This window comes from Drosophila eugracilis, unplaced genomic scaffold (assembly GCF_018153835.1).
Source record: "Drosophila eugracilis isolate 14026-0451.02 unplaced genomic scaffold, ASM1815383v1 contig_2088, whole genome shotgun sequence".
NCBI classification, from domain to species: domain Eukaryota; kingdom Metazoa; phylum Arthropoda; class Insecta; order Diptera; family Drosophilidae; genus Drosophila; species Drosophila eugracilis.
In genome coordinates, this window is record NW_024572964.1 from 1,362,400 (window position 1) to 1,383,592 (window position 21,193).

At 41.9% G+C, this 21,193-nt stretch overlaps 7 protein-coding genes across 8 annotated transcripts; 3 read left to right on the plus strand and 4 right to left on the minus strand.

Annotated features, from left to right (window-relative positions):
• Nucleotides 1-100: 100 nt before the first annotated feature.
• On the plus strand, nt 101-748 carry LOC108102868 (augmin complex subunit msd1). Its single transcript, XM_017208074.2, has 2 exons — nt 101-182; nt 255-748. The coding sequence occupies exons 1-2, from the start codon at nt 146-148 to the stop codon at nt 632-634; spliced, it is 417 nt and encodes a 138-aa protein (XP_017063563.1). The 5' UTR covers nt 101-145; the 3' UTR covers nt 635-748.
• A 30-nt stretch (nt 749-778) lies between these two features.
• On the minus strand, nt 779-1,936 carry LOC108102867 (augmin complex subunit msd5). The gene is made up of 2 exons (XM_017208073.1): nt 1,822-1,936; nt 779-1,719 (listed from the first exon to the last, which is right to left on the minus strand). The coding sequence occupies exon 2, from the start codon at nt 1,660-1,662 to the stop codon at nt 907-909; it is 756 nt and encodes a 251-aa protein (XP_017063562.1). The 5' UTR covers nt 1,663-1,719; nt 1,822-1,936; the 3' UTR covers nt 779-906.
• On the minus strand, nt 1,734-3,197 carry LOC108102866. Its single transcript, XM_017208072.2, has 3 exons — nt 3,073-3,197; nt 2,245-3,012; nt 1,734-2,185 (listed from the first exon to the last, which is right to left on the minus strand). Exons 1-3 carry the CDS (start codon nt 3,079-3,081, stop codon nt 1,970-1,972), a joined length of 993 nt encoding a protein of 330 aa, XP_017063561.1. The 5' UTR covers nt 3,082-3,197; the 3' UTR covers nt 1,734-1,969.
• A 267-nt stretch (nt 3,198-3,464) lies between these two features.
• Nucleotides 3,465-8,221, plus strand: LOC108102831. Its single transcript, XM_017208021.1, has 4 exons — nt 3,465-3,894; nt 4,533-4,605; nt 6,032-6,301; nt 6,365-8,221. Exons 1-4 carry the CDS (start codon nt 3,847-3,849, stop codon nt 7,927-7,929), a joined length of 1,956 nt encoding a protein of 651 aa, XP_017063510.1. The 5' UTR covers nt 3,465-3,846; the 3' UTR covers nt 7,930-8,221.
• A 32-nt stretch (nt 8,222-8,253) lies between these two features.
• LOC108102765 (zinc finger protein CG2199) lies at nt 8,254-10,816 on the minus strand. The gene is given in 4 exon segments (XM_017207923.1): nt 8,254-10,618; nt 10,679-10,702; nt 10,704-10,735; nt 10,810-10,816. Coding segments are annotated over 4 exon segments (2,058 nt in total). The 3' UTR covers nt 8,254-8,623.
• A 385-nt stretch (nt 10,817-11,201) lies between these two features.
• On the minus strand, nt 11,202-19,372 carry LOC108102856 (tyrosine-protein phosphatase non-receptor type 61F). Of its 2 annotated transcripts, XM_017208056.1 has the most exons (7): nt 19,195-19,372; nt 15,047-15,220; nt 14,728-14,990; nt 14,302-14,668; nt 13,320-13,867; nt 13,104-13,229; nt 11,202-11,349 (listed from the first exon to the last, which is right to left on the minus strand). In XM_017208056.1, the coding sequence occupies exons 1-7, from the start codon at nt 19,288-19,290 to the stop codon at nt 11,313-11,315; spliced, it is 1,611 nt and encodes a 536-aa protein (XP_017063545.1). In that variant the 5' UTR covers nt 19,291-19,372; the 3' UTR covers nt 11,202-11,312. The 2 variants fall into 2 exon arrangements, with proteins under 2 accessions (XP_017063545.1, XP_017063544.1); XM_017208055.2 differs by lacking the exon at nt 11,202-11,349 and having other exon boundaries at nt 11,419-13,229.
• Nucleotides 19,373-19,657: 285 nt separating this feature from the next.
• LOC108102775 lies at nt 19,658-20,667 on the plus strand. Its single transcript, XM_017207936.2, has 3 exons — nt 19,658-20,014; nt 20,071-20,331; nt 20,391-20,667. Exons 1-3 carry the CDS (start codon nt 19,726-19,728, stop codon nt 20,564-20,566), a joined length of 726 nt encoding a protein of 241 aa, XP_017063425.1. The 5' UTR covers nt 19,658-19,725; the 3' UTR covers nt 20,567-20,667.
• The last annotated feature ends 526 nt before the right edge of the window (nt 20,668-21,193 follow it).

Genomic DNA, 21,193 nt, shown 5'->3' on the forward strand with positions numbered 1-21,193 from the left:
TGCTTTTATTCTGAAAAACCGTAGATTTAAAATTCGATAGAGATTTCGATTGTTTTGGTGTGGTCATGGAAAGTGAAGAGTATTTCTTTGTCTATAAGGCCACGGTCACACTGGTTTACAGTAAAAGTAAATCAACGAATTCGAAATGTCCGACGCTGTGGACAAAATGTTGGCGGGAATGGGTAAATATTGGCTTAATAACTAAAAAATGACTATTGAGCAATATTGCGAGTACCCATTGCTTTAAATTTTAGCCACAAATCGAATTACGTTGAACCGGCAGTTGGCCAAAATAGACGATATAATGGAACGATCGAATAACACCTTGCTCCATATCGAGGCCAACAGCAAGGCTCTAAATCAGAATCTGGCCCCTGCGGAGTCTAAAAAGCTGTATAACCTGAAGCCGGAGGCTGAGATGGCTCTGTCTAAGATTCTAGAGAACTTCAAGCTCCTGATGCAAGGCAGTGATCAGCGAGAAGAGGCTTATAGCGCCCTGGATGGCTGTCTGGCCTACAGGGACCGCGTGGAACACCTCAGCAGCTCCGTACGCAAGCTTGTGGCCCTTCACGATACCGTCGCCCAGATGAGGAGCTCACAGGAGGAACAAGATGCTAGCGAGGATTCCCCTTAACATATATACAATTTATTTTAATTCATCTAATTTTATCTAGATATGTATAATATGCCAATATGAGTGGTTTATAGTCAGTGTACTATTCAATTTAAATATAGAAGCTTACCTTTATGTTTTCTAAAAATAAGAGGCTTTGATAGCTAACTTTAATGACAAGACAAGTCAAGAAAGCAGTTTATTTATTGATAATTAAGAATGAATAAGTATGTTGAATAGTAGTAATAGTAATACAATGTATCAGAATGCCATTAGAGCTTACTTTAGCGTAATCAGATCAACGCCATGTTGTAACTACTAATTTGGAGGAGAGTATAGGTAAGCACCTCGACCAGCATCTCCAGACGTGCGGCCGGACTTCCATGGGCCAGAATTTCGCTGGGATTGGGAAACTGGAGGTTGTTGGAGCGGAGGTAGTTTAGCTGCTCCATGTTGGCGGCAATCGTTAGAAGTTTTTCCTGCTCCTCGGATGTAAAAGCATCTGGCAGCGATTCACCCCCGGTGGGCATCAGCTTCTCCATCTGCTGTGCAAAGCCATGGAGTTGAGTCAGTTTCTGCTTATAAATGGATTCCGTGGTGTCCAGCGCGGCGGCCTCGTCGTAGATCTTTGCGAGTTTCCGTTGGAAGACCTTGAAGTCGTTATACACATCCACGGCACTTCGCTGCTCCTCAAGACGCGTCAGACTGAGCGAAACGTTTGAGTTGTTGATAGCTGCCGACTCGTCCACTCCTCGTAGGATCGTTGAGTTTGTGCGCTGCAGCTCCCGCTTCTTGGTTATCTTCTGCAGGTTAGCTGGATACTCCTCCAAAGTCTTGAAAAGCTCTGTATAGTCGGCTACCGAGCCCAAATCTTTTGGAGGTGTGGTGGCTGCGGCTTCCTCCTCCATCATCTGCTGCAGACTGTCGAAAAAGGCACCTGGCTTCATCACCGTCTTGGACACGCACACATCCTTTAAGTTTCTTACATGCTGTGCGTATTTCTGGTACAACTTGGCCGAAATCCTGCTAAAATCTACATTGGCTTCCATTTTTATTGTTTATGTTTCCCCTCTTTGATAACTTGTTTTGAATGTCTTGCGCCGCATCTATCGAAAATCGATTACAGTAGAAGTGTCGGTTTTAATTTAAAAAAAAAATAGTTCAATTTCGAATACAAATGATTTATCGACCCTATAAATAAATTATACCTATAATATATCCTGTTTCCATTCCAGTTCTAATGAGACATTTTTGAGCAATTCTAGCTATTGGTAGCATTTACATGCTAAGTCATTTGTTAGTGAAGTTATCTTTTTTAATTATTAATAATTAAAGATAATACTTCGAGCTAGGGCATCATCCATACTCTGACTGAACCGTGAGCGAGAACTGACCCTTAGGGATGGTATTAGCATGGTACCAGATACGCGTATCCACGAGGACAGCATCCCCAGGTTCCACGTAGAAGGAAAATGGCTGGCACTGGTGGTCACACTCGGGGGCAGGTGCCAGAAACCAGCTTTTATTTCCCTTCAACTGCGCCTGCCACATCAGGCGGGGAATGTAATCCAGCTGACCAAAAGGAGATATATATTAGCTTTAAATAGTTCGATTTTTTAGTTGAGACCTACATGCATTACAGCTCCCTGCTCGTAGCCCATTAAGATGAAATCTGCGTGTGGCATTTCGGCATCTACAGGCAAAAAATGAGGACGGGGATACATCTTTCTGAGTTCGGCCAGGACAGTCGGCTGGCAGACACTCCATCCGACAAACCAAGGCGCTCCCTGGCTTAAATTAGAACGTTCCGCAGACATGGCAAACACATCCTTTAACGTCTTGAGATCTGAGTTGAAGTGTAGAAATTGACAGTCTGAATCTATAGATCCAGGGACACTCTCGTACAAATCTTTAATGTAGGCGAAGTTGAGGTGAGTTTGAGCTGGCCAATGGGCCACCGCCCGCTTCACAATTATTGGTAGCGAGGAGTAGGCATGCGGGGCAAACTCCTCCATTGTAAGATTAAACAAAATTAGCGGAGCTTTCACGCCTTTGCAGAATTCACAGTCGCTGATGGGTCGTGTGGCCTCCCAGACCAAGTAATTGTTTGGCAAAAAGCAACGCACTCCGAGCAAGAACGATATGGTCTCGTAGAACACTGGAGTGGCCACCATGATAAAGAAGACGATACCCAGCAGCCAGAAAAGATTCAGCCTGTTTGGGTTGTGATCCATGTTCCGAGTCTTGCGAAACGTCTCCTCCAGCTCTTGCGTGGACACTAGTCCAGTTCGCATTACATTCCGGTGCAGTGCATCTAATTGCTCGGCTAAATCGGCCCCGAGACGCTCGCGAACCGCCTGCATCCGGTTGCCCAGCGTCCGCGTAGGACGGCTGATGAACTTAAGGGGTGAAGAATTTCAATATAATTAAGTATTGGTCGATTATGGCCATTTTCTCACCAAAAACATTAATGTACGTTTGCGTTTCCTCTTTGTTTTGCTTTTGCTGCCTAACAGCTGAGACCGATAAGTTGGGCGCCAGTAAACTTAGCTATCGAATCAAGAGCTACCAGGTGTGTACAATTCAGTAAGTATTTTAAAATAACAAAATTTGTATATTTATATATTCTATGGTTATATACACATAACAATTTTAATTAAATTACAAAACCAAAATAAATGTTACAATTTTACTATACTAATATATATTCTAAGCAATTATATAAAAACAAAGTTTTAAATTTAAGGCTACACTTTGTCTTGCAATCACACTACAGTATTTTTCTACGGCCTTCGCGTTAGCACCAAGGTGTGGGTAAGAACTTGGCAGCCCTATTCGAAGTGCTTTGTATATTTTAACGGTCCGCCCGCGGTCACACTTTGTCATTCACTTTTTGCTCTTTGCTCGGTCGTAGTATCGGCCAGCAGCTAAATTTTCGAGAAATTCAGTCCAACTGATTAGGACTAGCGACCGTTTAGTACAAAGCCAACGTGACAATAACTCAATTATGTGTCTTGAATAGTGCGTGCATTTACTTACATAGGTTTTCATTCATCGTTTATGGTTCATCTCGGCTCTCTTTCGCACTCGCAACTTCTTTTGGCTGCCAACGTGACCCCGAAAGCTATCCTTCTCGCGCACACTTTCACTTTGGAACAACAGCAACGAACAAATAACCTAGCTTAAACAATTATTGTGCAATACTGATTAGCGAAACTTTTAAGCGAATAATAATGTCGGCGCAAGAAAAGGTTATTCGCGTTGGATCGCGAAAGAGCGAGGTAAGTTGTCGTCAAGAATCAAAATATGTGCATATAATACATCCGCTTTAAATTCGAATTGGACTGCTGCATTTGAATTTCAATCACATATTGTTGGTTCTCTCCATCTCTTTCTAACCCACTTCCCCTCCCTTTTACACAAGACTTGTTGCTCTCCGTGTGATGTAGTTGTAGTTTTTGTACTTGCTCTGCTTTTTGGTTACTGTTACACAATTCGCAACAACACGCACTTTTGCTGTGAGAGAGATAGAGAGACGAAATTTATACAGTGCACTCTCAATACAACATTTAATTGCGGAAAAAATAACTTGCTCGTACCAAATACCAGACGAGTTAGTAATTTATATATATTATTGAGTCCGCACTGTACTTGTTTTTTGTTTGATGCTTTTTCATCTCCATTCCAAAACTTGATTTTAACTGGGCCTTTTAATAATTTTTGTGTTAATTGCTGTGTGCCACCTTTGATCGTGCTTGAAACGAACGAAGGCCACTTGTGTGCTGCTGGCATTTTAATTTGAAATTACTTGACTTATTTGCGACTTAATGACCCACTCTCTCTCTCCTTTTCTTGGTTCATTTACATTTAACATTTAATAAACAGACAATTAATCAATTAAACTCTCCTTCATTTCCAGCTGGCTCTGATTCAAACAAAACATGTCATCGGCCGACTGCAGAAGCTATATCCCAAGCAGAAATTCGAGATCCGTAAGTGAAAGTTGGGGCAAACAAATATTGGAACTCATCATTCCGACTGGAAAGGGGAATTGAAAACTCATGCCGCGTAAATAGATATGCAAAGTGGTAGGGAGTTTAGAAGCCGTACCAAGCAAACAGCTAACTCATGCTGCATAAGGAGATATGGAAACTGGAAGCGAAGCATGACTTGTGGAAATTCCAGGAGCCATGGGCTTATCTCGTATTTTGATAGTGTTCAAAACAAATATTACGATCGTTTAAACAGGATTGCATTTGATCGGTTATTTTTGGGTCGTGTTCTTTATCTCCCGGGTCTCGCACTCTCTTTTTCGCTCTCTCGCTCTCTTTCTCTCTCTAGGCATCTCGTTTCCGCTCACGTGTCATTTGGCAAAGTTTGCTCAATGTCAATGTCTATGGTGGTTTTTGTTGTTGTTAAGATTAGGGAATGCCGAAAAATGTTATATCACACACTCACACGTACAAATAGCAAGAAGAAATGAAGAGTCATAAATATTTCCACAAGTTAGTAAACGAGTTCGATTAGCTATGAATAATATGTGTAAGGTTCCACTTCATTTTATAAAACCTCTTCAACATTAATTTCAAACTTATTCGGAATCAATAAAATTCTTCTTATATGTATACTTTTTTTAAAAACATTTTAATATTAAAATTAAATGTCAATGTTGAATGTTGAAATGAGTACCAAAAGAATGTACCAAAACACACCAACAACTATGGTTATATGATAGGAATTCCAATAAGTTTATCTGATCGCTGCCGTTCTGCTACCGATAAGATCCATATTTCCGATAAGATTAATTTTGATAAATAACAGTTAAATCTGTTGAAATTTTATTAAAACATGCAATTCGAGTACTTTGAACCTTATAAGATTGGCCATTTTATGGAAATATTTTTAGAAGCACGCACGATGAGTCAGTTCGATTTATGGTTTTAGTAGGGTAAGCACGAACAAACGTAATCTACCTGGATTATTTAGAGTTCACTTGACCCATCAAGATTCCATTAGAATGAAATTCAGCAATTGCTTAATTCAGAACCTCGCACGCAATATCCTCCTTTGATATGAAATTTATTCAAATTATATTCCAGGTTCGATAAGCAAGGCATTTGGAAAAGACATTATCGTTGCGTGTCCATAATGGAAGACGGGGAAGTTGGGGGTATCATTTTTTTTGCATGTCTCGACTGATTGGTGTCATAAAGTTGAGGTACTTGGGGTGCTACTGGGTCCCTTATCAGGTGCTGATGACATAACAAACTGCAATTATAGGAACACCTTTCTCAGTTGATCAATTTCTGGACTACAGATACAAAGAACAGATCAAATATGTAATTATGTATAAGTTAAAAACTTCTTTTAAGTTTGTGAAAATAAGACTTTAATCCTTATCTAAATTATATTTTGCAGACACCATGTCGACCTTCGGCGATCGTGTGCTGAACGTTTCACTGCCTAAGATTGGCGAGAAAAGCCTATTTACCCGCGACCTCGAGGATGCTCTGAGAAACGGGGGAGTAGACTTTGTGGTGCACTCGCTTAAAGATCTGCCCACGGCGCTGCCAACAGGAATGGCGATTGGAGCTGTCCTAGAGCGAGAAGATGCCCGGGATGCGCTGGTTTTGCGGGAGAACTTCAAAGGCCACACGATTGCCTCGCTTCCCAAGGGCAGTGTGATTGGTAAGTGTGACTAAAATATAAAATTGTGAATTAATTAACTAATTAATACCCTTTTGTACGTAGGAACATCATCTCTTCGTCGGACTGCCCAGATTCGTAGGATGTATCCTCATTTGATCGTGTGCGATATCCGTGGAAATCTTAACACTCGCTTGGCCAAGCTGGATGCCGCTGATTCAAAGTTTTCTGGGATCATTCTCGCTCAGGCAGGCCTGGTCAGGATGGGCTGGATGAGTCGCATCAGTCAGGTCCTAGAGCCGACCGATTTGCTCTATGCTGTTGGCCAAGGAGCCCTGGCCGTGGAGTGTCGAGCTAATGACGACCAAGTGCTAGGCATGCTCCAGAAACTGATGTGCCTAAATACAACGTGCCGCATCCTAGCAGAACGGAGCTTCCTTAAGACCTTAGGGGGTGGTTGCTCTGCCCCAGTAGCAGTTTGGAGTAACCTGAAGGGTGAACCCTTAAATGGAAACAGCGAGGAGGTAGGACTTTCCCTTACCGGTGCGGTTTGGAGTCTGGATGGTGCCATAGAGATACGGAATCATCTTGCTTGTGCCTTAAATGAAAAGAAATCGGAGGTGGAGCAACGGAAACGAGGAGCCCAGGAAAGCTCCAGTCAGCTGCAGGAGGAGAACAGCAGCAGCTGTGATTCCCCGCCAGCTATCAAGCGTGCAAAAAATGACAACGACACCTCTGGCTCAGATTCTAACTCAAGTAGTCCGCGCCAGCAAGGCAGCCCTCCGGTGATCTGCGAGGATTTGGCCGCCTGCCAGGCTTTAACCGGTTACAGTGTGGACCAGCTTTCTGATTTGGCTAGTCAGTGTCCAGTGCTTAGCAATAATAGTGCTGTAACATCTTCTGCAATTGGTGGTGGCGATGCGGATACCACCAATGCCAATACAACTCCCCGACAGTGCCCGCTGCGAATGGTTGCTGGTCAGGATGTGATGGGTCAGTGTCCAGTGGCGCACAACCAGCCAAAGGCGCTCGCTAAATGTCCAGTTGCACATGATGACTCCGGGGATTCCTCTAACAAAAACAATGGTAATGAAAATGAAGCTTCCACGACTGCCCACTGTCCACTCCAGATGCCCGTCGGTCAGGACTTTATGGGCGAATGTCCGTATGTGAACAAGGATATTAAGGTATCCTATGCCCAGGCGGGGAAGTGTCCAGTTACGGGCGGAGTGGCAGCAGCACCAGCTTCCATTTTACCCACGCCCCCGAGCAGCAGAGCCAGTAATGCCAGCAGCATTGGTGATGAATTGGACAATGCGGCCACTTCCTCCAAGTGTCCATTTGCGGCGATGCATCAGGGTAGCGGACTAGAGACGACAGTCAAAGATAATGGAAACGCAGCCCAAGCCAAGTGCCCGTTCCTACAGAAAACGGTCCAAATGTTTGATTATGCTGACGAGGAGCAGCCGACACCCCAGCAATCAGTGCTCATTGAAGATGTGCAGAACCTGTTCTGTGGTCTCTACCAACATGCCTGCCACAGTCGGGGGATCTACGAAAAGGCTAACCAATTGGGTAAGACACTGGCGGAGGACCTGATCAAGCGAGGAGCCCTCGAGGTGATGAAGGTGGCCCAGGCAGAGATTCATGGGAAAGTGGCCTCGTCCTGAGTTTTAAAGATGCATCACAAGTGTAACTTCTCCCACCTCCTATCACCGTCATCAATATCATCGTTTACATTAAGTAGAAAAGTGTAACTAGACAATATTATTTTCATTTCGCCCTCGTTGTTAAACTCCTGTGGAGAATCCATGCTTCCCCATATCGGACCTCTGTATTGTATTCAATCCTTGTGCTCTGCTAGGCGAACGGCTCTCGCTTAATGTTGGTTTTCGCGTAAACGCTATTTTAGTTATGTTTTTGTTTGGGGAATATGACAAATAAACGTGTAAGAAAAATTAATAAATGTGGTGTTTTCACTAAAACAGGTTGCGTGTGTTCGTAGTCATTTGACAGTTTTATTAACAATACGCTTTTCAGTACAAAATAATGTTTCGCTATAAAACGGATTCACATACTTATGCTAAGTACATTTGGAACCGTATGTTTTCTTATAATATATCTATTAACTCAAATGTCTCTCTAAAGAACTTCAAATGGTAGTTAATCAATAGTCAAACATAAATGAAGATTTAACCTTCTTATACATTGCATTCCAGTTTTAATGGACTTGTTATAAATCAGTTAAAAGTCAAATAAAAACCTTAAAAAAACTCAAATAAATGTACACCGTGATACATTTGCTAAAATATAATCTAAAACTAAAGAGACAAAAATGTTATGAAATGAAAAACAAAATCCATCCTAGACCCATTGGTGACGCTTTCGCAGGTGAGAGCCCAGGTACTCGGCATCCGTGAAAAACTTCTTGCACTTGGAAACTCCGCAGGGCAGTCCACCTAAGGTAGAGCACTCCGAAAAGTGGCCCACGTAATCCAGCTGGTTGCTATAGATGTTCTGGCAAGCCGGGCACTTCAACTGAAAGCCGTGCTTTTTTTGGATGTGTGCGTCCAAGCGTTGACGCGAAGTGACAAACTTCCCGCACTGGTCGCAGCTAAGAGTGGACTCGTCGGCAGTGGAGTCGCCAATGGACTCTAGGCGTGCCTTCTTGTGCGGCTTTACATTGTGGTTTACTTCTTCTAATAGACCTCCATCAGATGTAGAGAGTGAGGTCTCAGATGTGTTATGCTTTCTACGTTTTTCTGTCTTTGAAGGCGATTTCCCATTTGTAGTAGCCACAGATATGTCTAGCAAGCTGGTTTTTGCCTTTTTAGCCTTCTTAGCAGGTGACAGAGGTGCTGGCATGACCCCTTCATCCTGGGACTGCAGAGTTTTTAAGGAAGTATCCTTCTTAGATTTCTCTCGAATTATTGTTTCTTCCTTAGGCTCGTCGTCCTCGTCATCGACAGTGTTGTCAGTTTCCTGAAAACTTATCTCAATGTTGTCGACATCATCTTCATCTTGCAGAATCTTTCGCTTGCTGGACTTGCCCACCTCAGCACTATCATTATGAATAGTCATGTGCGTTTTAAGCGACTGTTTAGTAGCTAGGCTCTTCTCGCAAACTTGGCACTTGAATACCTTTGGCTTATCTATATTATGTGCGAGCTTCATGTGCTCCTGCATCTGTTTGGCCACTGGCAGCACGCAATCGCAAATCTCGCACTGAAAATCGGAGGACTCGGCTCTTGGAGTAGAAGCACTGGAACCGTTGACGGCGAATGTGTAATCAGAGTCTATTACGTTTTCTAACAATTTCTTTTTTATTATGGACTCATTAAGGGCTTTAAATGAAGCGACTTTAGGCTCCTGTGTCGCGTCTGCGTTTTCTTTGTTAGCTAACTTAGCTTTATTCACATCTTGTTCCTCTGCTGAATTGCCCTCTTTTTGCGTATCCTTCGACTTGATCTTTTTTTTGTCTTCTGTCTTTTTTGGCTTAGACAATACTTCCTTTGGTTCATCATTCGGGGTCTTAGTTTTGGGCTCTTTTGGCTTTGGTTCTTCTATCTGCTTCTCCTCAGACTTAGCCTCTTTTTTCTTGTTATCCTTCGTCTTGGCCTTGGCCTCCGGTTCCAAAGTGCGTGAGTGAACAACCTTCAAATGATCTTTAAGTGTCTTAAGCACTCCAAAGTTCTTGGTACAAAGGGGACAGGGGTATATGCGAGGTCGCTGCTGGCCATGTACTTTTTGCAAGTGATCCTTGAAGGGATTGGGATACTTTGCCTGGAACTCGCATAATGAGCACTGGAATCTATTAGTATTGACTGCAATGGGTGCTTCGCCACCGGTTTCATCATCCTCGCTCTCTGTCTGCAGTTCAATGGCATCGTTATCTCCGTTGCCAAATAGATTTAGGAAAACCTTCTTTGTGGACGAAACATTTTTAGCTGGCGTTAGCTTAACGGAATCGTCGAGATTATCTTCAAGAAGTCGGGATTGTAACTTCCTGGGAGTTCCTTCGAGTTTCTTGGGCGATTCCTTAAATGACTCCTGTAGTGCAAAATCTGAGACGGTAGAGCTTGCAGGGAATGCGGCTATAGACTTGCTGCGCTGACGAATAGTTGTATTTTTCTTCTGTGCCTTTACCGGCTTCTTGGCCTCTGAAGTGAGATCCACAATTTCTTGTGCCTGTTCCTCACTGTCTTCTGCCTTCTCCGCTGCCTTGCTGGCTTTGCTCTTCTTGGGGGACGTCGCTAGGATCCTCTCTACCATATCACAGATCCGCTCAATCAAGCCTGTTGCGGACCTTAATGAAGATGCGCAAAGGAAGCAAATCTTAATAGGAGCGTTGGCCGGGATCTGAAAGGGAAAGGGTCGGGGTCAGATTGGGAAATCAGAATGCCGCTCTTTTTAACTAACGCTTCTGTGTGTAATGGTCTCCAGTATTTCTATCATTTTTTTGTCCAGAAAGACCTTCTGGGTTGTAAGAACGAGTTTCGCCTCATTGCTTTGGCCGCAATGATCACATGGCACCAATTTTTTTACTTTACTGGCCATATTTTCACTTAGTTTTTCAATAAACAAAACTAGAATAATAAAATAAACGTGCACACGTTTTTTTTTGTCGTTCGCATCAGAGCTGCAAAATGGTGGTTATCGGACTTAACAGATCTGTTACTAAATAGCAGTGTTGCCAGATGGTGAAAATCAAATCAACTAAATAAATTTATATTAATTCATTTAAATTATACCATTTCTTATATATAGTTAATGCATTAAAAACTAGTCTCTTTCTTTCAAATAGTTTGCTATTTAAATCAGTTTTAACTAAAACTTAAAAAAAAAAATAACAGTTTATTTAAAAGTTTGGTCACATTGCAAATATTGCATAACAGCTGGGCAGTTCGTAGATTCATCGATAAATGAGCGTTACACTTTGAAATTGGTTCGTAATTTCAAAAATATTTATTTCGGCATTAGAAGCTACAATAATGCAAAATGATATGTTTAATTTGTTTCTTTGTGTTGGTGCTGGACTGGATGGGCTGTGCAGTTACTTTGTCTTGGACTTTTTGTGTCGATTTTCGCGTCTGAAAACAGAGAGATGGAAACATGTTATGAATGACGGTAAAAAATACGCCAAGTTCAAGCGATTCGCATTTTTCGTGTCTTAAATGAATAGCTTTATTTGAATACTTTCTCTCACTTCTCCTTTCATTCTCTCATAGGCATTATATATAGTACTTGTGTTGGTTTGTTTTGTGTGGTGTTCGTTTTTTTTCAGTGTATGGATTGTGTACTTAGCCGACGTTCAGTTAACTAGGCATTACTATAGGTATTGTTCATGTTGTTACTGTTAAATATAATTAATATAAATATGTATTTTCGTTTATTAGTTATCCTCCTTGGCTAATCCGATTTCTTTCATATTCGTTCTGCCTCGTTTTCGTGGGTGGTTATACTTGAATTTTTGTTAAATTGTGGGTTACACATATAAAAAATAATTCTTGTCGAATTTTTGCGCTCTCTTACGCTGCACGTTTATGTAAATATGTTTTTGGGAATTGGGGTTACACACTTACACTACTGGAAAAACCATTGAATAGTTTTCCGGATTTTTCCTCGTCGTTTTTGAATACAAAATGATTTTGCTATGACAAAACCTTCGTTACAAAATCATTAAATCATACACCTATACTTCGCTTAGCGACTTAGTTAAATGTTTTTAATTTAATTTAATATGCAACTTTCCAAGTCCAAGGTTACAATTTAGAAAATAATCACTTTATTTTGATTTTAGATACTTGGGGTCATATATAAAAATCAATAATTTTGATCATAAAACGTTAAACGAGATATAGGTGTACTTTGTGCTGTTTACTTTTCATTATATTATTGCTTTAATGGCGCTGTATTCTATTTGTTTTAAAAAAGTGCTTTTCAAAGAAGAAAGTAGTTTAAAACACAACAATTCAAAGCTAGTTCGGAGCGGGCGGCAAAGTAAAATTTAAGGTCATGAAGGGCTTTCATACAACTCTTCGTTTCGTTTCTTTTTGGCACGTTGCTGCACTTTATATTTTTGCCATGTACTACAACAAGTGTTCGTTTCTCATAAATCTTCATAAATAAATATACATAGGTCGTATGCTATAAGAAATTGCTGTACAACAACAAGTGAAGCGCGTGAGTGGGGGTGTGGATGTCGTGGTGCTTGAATCGTTGGTAACTATAATATTTATATCAACTTTATTGCATAGCGAGCGTGTAAGCGAGCAAGGTGAATTTAGCATTTGGTGTGGTTTTCTTGGGGGATCTGGTCTGTTATCAATCCATTTAAAAAGTGTAGAAAATAAATTTGTTCTAAAATGTCAGTCTATTGCGCAAAATCTACATTTGACGTGATTTCTACCCGATTCTCGTTTAGTTTAGTTGCACGATTCATTTTTTTTTTGTATGTTTTTAAGTTCATTTGTTTTTTGTATGTAAAAAATTCCCTAATATTTATGCATCGTGTATCGTTCGTTCAGCTCGATCCGCCACAATCCATGGGTGATTGCGGTGCGATTCCATCCGATCTCTGATCCTAACCGATCCGAGTCTCGTCCTTGATTTGTGCCCACATTAAATGCCAGGCCAGGCGGACGAGCTGGTGAGGATCGGTAGTCGGAAATCGGACATCAGGGGAGGAATCTGTGTCCTACGGCAACTAAATACGTCATACAGCTATTGCTACTACTGGTCTACGGCTACTTAGTGGCTACAGGGCACTTAACCTAGCTTCGTGTATGCGTAGGCGCAGATCACGCCAACCACAACACCAGCGGCAATATATGTGAGTAATGACCTTCGTTTCTTTGCCGCCAGCTGGCTGTCCTCGTTCTCCCGCTGCTTCCGCTTAATGTCGTTGACCTTCTGTTCCAGGCTGGCCTGGTACTCGTTGCGTTTTCGCCTCTTCAGCTCGTTCTCGGGACTAAAAAGGATAAAAGGGGGCGTTTTAGAAAGTTCGTCAAACATAAATGCACTGAGGATTTGATGTGCGGGATTAGGTCTTAAAATTTACCTGGCTGGGAGCTGGCCTGATACTGGATCAATTCCGTTAGCTTTGTGTTGTTCTTCGGCTGGCGCTGGCTTTTCGCTATTGGCATTCACATCGTCGGCGTGCGGCTGAGTCGTCGTCAGGGGCACAAGGCCATTAACTGGTTCGGTGTCGTGTTCGTTAATGGTCTCATACTCCTCATCCTCATCTGAATCGTCCTCATCGTCGTCATCCAACAAGTAATCCTCATCGCTATCTGATTCGTTAAGAGCTCTGACGGGAATCGGCGGCAAAGGACGGCTGTCTGCCACCTCCGCATCGTGGATCATATCGTGTTGATTAATGAAGTTGTTTAGAGCATCCTTGCTTAACTTTTCGCCGATCAGATCTCCGATATTTTCAGCTCCATTCGCCTGGGCTGCGCGCATATTAAGCGAGAGTATGCCGCCGGAATTAGGGGCCAGTGGCAGGTTAAGCGATTGAACGCGAGGCGGCAATGGCGGTGGCAGCTCATCCAGTGTGTGGGTGTCTGTGTCGTTGCTGATGATGGGTTCCTCAGCGTCCAGAAAGGTCTGTATGGGGAGTTGGCGAATGTTATTGGTTTTGTATAATAATCAGGGCTGTCACAGAAATCTCTACCAACCGAAAATCAATTCCACTTCCTTTGCATCAATGAAAAAAATAAAATTAATTTTGATTGCAATATTAATCTTAATGGTTTTAAACTGAAGCATTAAACTAATAATAGCTCATAGTCTTGAAAACGATAACGAAAACTTGTTCAATTTTCGAATTTTGCATAAAAAGATGCATATAAGAAAAAAACAAACTCAACTGTGGCCATCAAAAAATATTTAAAAAAAAAAATAAAGCATCTAAGTGGTGTCACAGTCGCTGGACATTTCTGCGACACCTCAAAATAAGGAAGATCTCCAATGTAAACGGCGGCGCTTGGCAGCCCCCAAACTTGGCTCCCAAACGCCGGCCGCTGGTCGCGCATACATACGGGATCATGCAGCTTCTTGATGCCCTCGATGATCGCCTGGTACGAGAAGTCCAACTGGTCGGCGGTTTGGATCAGGCCCATGCGGTAGCTGCGCAGCTCACAGAGCACCTTGGACACATTGCACTCGCCGTATTTATCGATCAGGACCAGGCAGCAGTCTACCAGGCAGAAGGTGCCTGAGCGCCCAATACCGGCGCTGCAGTGAACTACGGCAGGACCGACTTCGCGGCTGAGGCAGCCGGAGTCGCGAACCTGCTGCAAGAACTTAAGGAATGCATTCGGTGAGCTGGGTATGCCAAAGTCCGGCCACGTTGTGTAGTGGAACTGCATCACCTCGCGACTCTGTTGCGTTTCGAGATCAGTTAGCCTATAAAGCCAGAAGCAATTAGTCAATATTAAAAGGTAGAAACAAACTGAGTCACTCACTTGAACCATCGCCGCACAAAGTTCTGGTAGGTCTCGCAGCGGATGAGCTCCACCGTAAGCTTAACATTAGGCAGCTTCAGAGCCTTTTCGGCTCCCATTTCGTTGGGCCAGTATAGATGGCATTTAACCTGCTTCTTCTCCATCAGCTTATTGAGCATAAGAATCGCTCTGGACTTTTGCTCCCAGACCATAAGCCAGAAGTGACCGACTGTGTCCACTAGCGGTCCCTGGGTAAGAATGTACTGACGGTCGGCACGGTCCAGCTAAAGAAAGAAAATTAGAACGGATGCCATTGAACATATCAAAATACCTAACACACCTTAACCAGGTTGGCATTGATGTAGTCCACGCTGCCACGCTTCAAAACAATGCGGGAATGGTCGTACGGGTTCACATCCCGATAGCGATTCAGGCCCCGATTTGTGTGACGTTCCGATTCCGAGGTGCAGAAATTTTTCTCCTTAGCCTCTCTGTCGCAGGTCTCGCAAATTTCCTGGAATTCAAAAAAGCGATTAGTCTAATCGTAATAATATATTTTTCAGTTATCAATTTGCCGGGAATCTTATGGGATATTCATGAACATTTCTTCAATAGACCTATAATGAAATTCTTTAAAACCAACGTTATGGCAAAAAAGTTTTTAAACTTATTTGTTGGATTCAAAATATAATGCAATAAAATTTATTCTTCTTGTTAGTCTCTTATAAATTTCTTAAGTCTTAATATGACATACATTCAAAGTGGTGCAAGACCCATCTGATTTCCATAAAGATTAGACTCATACATGGTTTTCCGAGAAGAGATACATATTTTATAATGCTCTGATAAACAGAAAAGTTCGTTACATTTTTGTCTGACTGAAATTCTTTGTAAACGAAACAAAATCATCAGTTTTTATTCAGACTTTCCAAGTGTCATGCATGAGTTGATAGCCTCGGGTCCGGGTATATTTCATTCATAACTTTGCAAATCACAAGCGTTTAGCAATTTAAACTCAGAAATCGTATGTCTTTTGTCATGGGGGTTGCCCCATTTGCCTGTGATTCACCGCTTGGGTTCGCTGGGTTGCCAAACCCTCCTGCTGCACCAATAGTAGAGATAGGTGTAGGTACTTGCCTAGGAGGGAACCCTCCGGAACACCGAATCCCACCCAGCCAACGAACCGGGCGTGACTAATAAGCCAAGCGATGGCAACACAGGCTGTCGTTAATGGCATTATCTTGGGCATGACGACCGGTGCCGGCTTTATCAGCCCAATGTATGTATAATTGCTGGCGCAGCTGTAAAATACCACGGACAATCGAGCTATCGAATCCGCCAACCGAACACTGAACACCTAGCAAGGTCAATGGCGCCACCCTGGCGATGACAAGTGTTCCGTTCCTCAAACTCGGCTCAAAGTCAACGTAGCTTTTTTGGCCACTGGACAAGTTAATCACATGCATGCGATGATGAGTAACCAGAATGCGGGATTTGATTTTATATTGTTTCTCCAGCAGCAGCAGCTCGCGTTGATTGCAGCTCGAAACTCAGTTGTTAATTGTCAGTTCGTCATGTTTCAAAAGTGAATCAGCTGCAGAGCTTGAAAATACGAGAGTTTGGCTTGCTGTTATGAAAGCACTCTAATTTCTTACGTAATCTCTAAATCTGGTGTAGGGCAATGTCCGATAAGCGAAAGTTTTAGAGAGAAATATTACCGAGTCGCTATCTTGTGCTATTGATAATTCATTAGAAACGGAAAGTAAGCTAAGGCTGCTGCATTATATATTCCTCGGTATTAATCAATTCAAAGTTTTTTCTATTATCAACAGTCACGTGAGAATGTTCACTGATTATGGGGTATTTTATTCAAATATTTGCCAATGATAAAGGCTTTGTCTAGTTCTCAGAAAACATGTTTGCCATCTGTTGCTTTCGCTGTCTGCTATACCATGTCAAACTGGACCTTTTATAAATACATGATGAAATGATCCAATTCAACTCCGACATTTGATTCAAAATTCGCTATTATGTAAATATTATCAAACACAGTCTTAACTGTTGATGTCTTTAAAATCCCGCCTGTATTTTAATTTTTTCAAGAAAGAGAAATCAGTTCTTCAGCTCCATCAAACATTAAGTCTTGGGCCGTTTACCGCAGCTACAAAATGTTTTTTATGCTCTGTGGCTATCCAGGTGACCCTTCTAAACGGATTGGCGATATACAAGCGGAGGCGGTGACGGGGGCACTGCTCTTGGAGGCTTGAATTTCCAAAGCGTGTCGTGCCAGCAGTTGTATTATTTTTTCTGCTTTGCATTGCACCGCTCGAAGAAAAGCGAGAAACAGAAACAAAAACATTGCATGCACGCAGAACATAATTGCAGTGAAGAAGCAGTTGGCTTTGTCAAACCGAATTCTATATACCGTGCAATTGAATCTTTAAGGTAGTTGATAATTAATCCGTAAGCTGTAATATCACTTATACGGGGACAAATCTGAATCAGATTAAGATTTATGTTGTTACCAACTGCTGACTAAGATCACCATTCCCTCTGCCAGAGATGCAGGGTAGCAAAGAGGCTTCGTCACAGACGACGAGGTTGTCATAATGGAGCGAATGGAATGGGTGGGATGATGGAAAGGATAGATCGAGAAGGCGCTAGGTGTAAGCTGATAAGCAGTTAGGGTGGGACAAGAGGCCGCAGAGAGGAGAAGACCCACTAACGGGAGTGCGTTCAATGGAAATGATTATACATAAAATGCGCAAAAAGCGTAACAAAACAATACGATCCGAATGCGTCATTGCGTTTTCGGCCTACAGCACGACCTCACTATGTTAGGCGAATCTTAAATACAGTAGAGTTCGACTATTAAACCACTATTACCATTCCTTAGATATTAATTGATTTAAAAGCTGCCTTGGGAATACAATAATCCCAATGCTCACCTTATCTGTATGTTTTCTATATTATTTATAGAATTGTTTTTAACGAAGATTCACTTTCATTTAGGAATATGATTCAAAACATTGAGATAGGTCTTTCCTCGATTAATCTATAAAAATGCCATATTTTGACCCACGAACTTCCTAGAAATTAGTCAATATTTGTATGAATTGAACATATTCTTGTTTTAAATATATTTTGAATTTAATACTTCGAAATGGATCTATGCCAAGCTGAATAATATTTAATTCTTTGAATTCGACAATTGCTGCTCAAAAATGATGGCAGCTATGAATAATAATGTTTTATTTTTTTTTAATAATTTTGAATTTTGATGAATTTTAAAATTTGATTGAATTTCTGATGCTTCTACTTTCGCGGAATATTGAGCGGTTTGGCGTAAACCCAGTTTTAAATACTGTTATTCCGCATAAATTCGACTTAGTCAAGCTGGACTGTATTTCAATAGAAATGGCTGACAGCAATTTTTCCAGCCAGTTGCGACGCACAATTGCGAGCAGACTCCTTTTCAGTTAGCTGGAAAATTAGATTATCCTCGGTGCCGCAGCAAAGGATGATGGACGAGGATGCCCAGAAACTTGTATACACTGTGTCATCCTAACTGCGGAGTGGAATTCCGTGAAATCCCAATTCAAGTAAGTGGAAGCACTGGAAGAGAAAGGAGGAGTAGGAAGAGGAGGAGCAGCTGAAGACACATTTCGCCGGAACTGGCTATAAAGCAGCAAGAGTGGAGGAGGAGGAGCAGGAGGTGGAGGAGAGGATTCTGATTCCGACAGGCAACAAGAAGAAGCCCAAAGCGAGACTCAAAAACCAGACGCATGCCCTTTGTGCCCCTGTGTGCGTGAGCCTCTCTCTTCCACTTAGCTTGTGTCTCTGTGTGTGTGAGGAGTTCTTAAGTGGAGAGCACTGTCACCCCTCCTCGATTTATTTTGTTTTTGGGGGCCAAGGCAATCACAACAACAAATGCTCTTCCCAGAAATCGCCTCCAATTTGATTTAGCCAAACGGGAATTCGCGGAATAGCTCAACGCTCTATTGATAGTCAAAGGAAATCGTTTTTGGGGAAAGGTATAGCAAAATAGCAAGCATAAATATGCCAAATACACACAAACACACACATACATGTCTTCGCTGTACAGAGAATGCAAAGTGCAGCAGGTGAGCAAGTAAATGCATGTGTGTGTGTGCGCTGGCGAGAATCTGTTTGTACATTCTTTTTCAGTGTTTTTTGTTTTTGGTCAAAGCCTGGCTGGCGAAGCAACAACAACACTGGCACACACACATAAAAAGCTTGCCAATGTATTGGTGGTGGAGGCATCTGCAGAAGCCTTTTGCGCACTCATCACATTTTCGTGGAAATCGAACCGCCAAAGGAACTTTCAGAAGGAGTGTACTTTGAATCCGTTCCGAGTCCTTTGCGGATTTAACCTTAGTCACGTTTGGTTATCCCCAGGTTTTGCTAGTTTTTTGTGCAATTGGACGGTTGCAATCGACGATTGTCACTGTTGTTGTTGCCATTTACCTTGTAGAATCGGTGCCATTCCGGCCGTTTGATCTTGTATTCGGCCTCAATTTGCTGACGGGCCGCAGACGACCCACTCGTTTTCTGCTCGCTCATTGTGCACACTTTGCTGCGATTTAATAACTTTTAATTTGGTTATCAGGCGGCTGGTTAATTTCAGAGCTGGAAAACTATTCAAAGTGACCAGGCGGCGCAAAAGCAGTTACCCGAAGCATCAGCTCTAACGCGATATGGTATTGTATAAAAATACCGTGTCTACACTTAATTTTGTACTTTATTTATTGTTTTAAATTGAGCATCTTCATTTACCCATAAGTTAAAATAAACTTAAACTTGAAAAAATAGTGCCTTTCTTATTTAAATATTTTTTAACAACAAGAAGAGGCCCAAATTCAAAACCTGCCGTAAGGGCCACAGTGGGCTCTATCGATTTCCAGTAGTGTGAAATATCGAGTAGCCTTAAAAGTATCGAATAAAAAGATATTTGTTGTGTGCTAAACTTGTTACTTAATATAAGTAAACTGAACCAAAATGCTAACCCGCGTCTTTCGATTGGTTCATGACAATCGTCTGAGTGTGCCTGTCCTTCGCTGCTTCCACCACGAGTTTTCCAAACCGCCTCAAGAGCCCGCAAAGACCCAGGAAAGTAAAGTTAATCATGGTCAAAATTTGGTTGCCGGCGTGCAGGACAAGTACAAAATATTCCGGGACGAGGAAGCCACGGAGATTTTCGATGTGGAGGAGGCACGCCACCAAGAGCAGCAGATTTCAGACGATTCCGAACTGGATCAGGATCTCTATAATGGCTTGAATTTAAAGCGTAAGCTGGGAATCCCCAGGAAGAAACCTAAATAAAAACCCAAATCTTTTTTACAGGTGGTGTTCGCGGTGTGTTCGATGTTGAGGATTTAGTAGAGTTGCTGCGCAAGGAGAATGTCGACGATATATTCGTCTGCTATGTGCCAGAGAACCTGAAATACGTGGACCATTTGGTAGTTTGCAGTGGTCGCAGCTACCGGCACATGCTATCCACGGCGGAGTTTGTTCGTCGCATGTTCAAGATCAAGCGGTCCAAGGGCGATATTCTACCTCGCATCGAGGGCGGTACGAGCCGGGACTGGATGGCAATGGATTTGGGTAGGTTTTCAAACGGGTCTAGATCCCAGATATTTTTTTTAAAACCTCCAATCTTGTAGGTAACATTGCTTTGCATATATTTTCACCGAGTGCTCGGGAGGAATACGATCTGGAGTCACTTTGGGCAATTGGCTCCCAATATGATCGCGAGAGTCAAAAGCCACACAATCCCTATGGAGATATTTTCATGGCCCAAACACCCTTTTCTGATGTGGAAAACTCGAAAGTAGAGTGAAATATTATTGTTTTAATAGTTTAAAATATATGTAAATATACAAAAATTTTACCGCTCCACTAAAGCCAGACTGTTATGCGGCAGTTCTGAGGACTGACAAATGTTTGTAAACTATGAATTTACGAAAAATGTAAAAAATATACTTTTTGGAGGTGGGACACAGTTCGACGGGGAATTAAATTACGAACTCAACGAGGTATTACACTTCATGCTGTGATAATTTTTTGCTTTGTAATGAGGAAAATACTGATATATTAACCATAAAAGCAAAATAATGACTTTTATGTAAAATTCGCGATATTTTTACCAGTAAAATGCTTATAACTCTGTCAAAATAAGACGCACAGATATAGTGAGGATTGTTTTGTGCAGCTAACGACCCAAGCCAACTTTCTATGTGGTTGTGGCAATGATTTTCGGAAATTAAAATTTCTGTCAAATTTCACTTCCATTCATTCATTTCTTCGAAAAATTCAAAAAATATTTTTTTCTTCAGATTTGAATGGCACTTCAATATTTTGAAAAAAGATTGAAAAACAAGCCTAACGACATATTACATTTCATTTTCCGACCATTATTGGCTTTGTAATGATGAAAATACTGATATTTCAAGCCTCAAATCGGTTT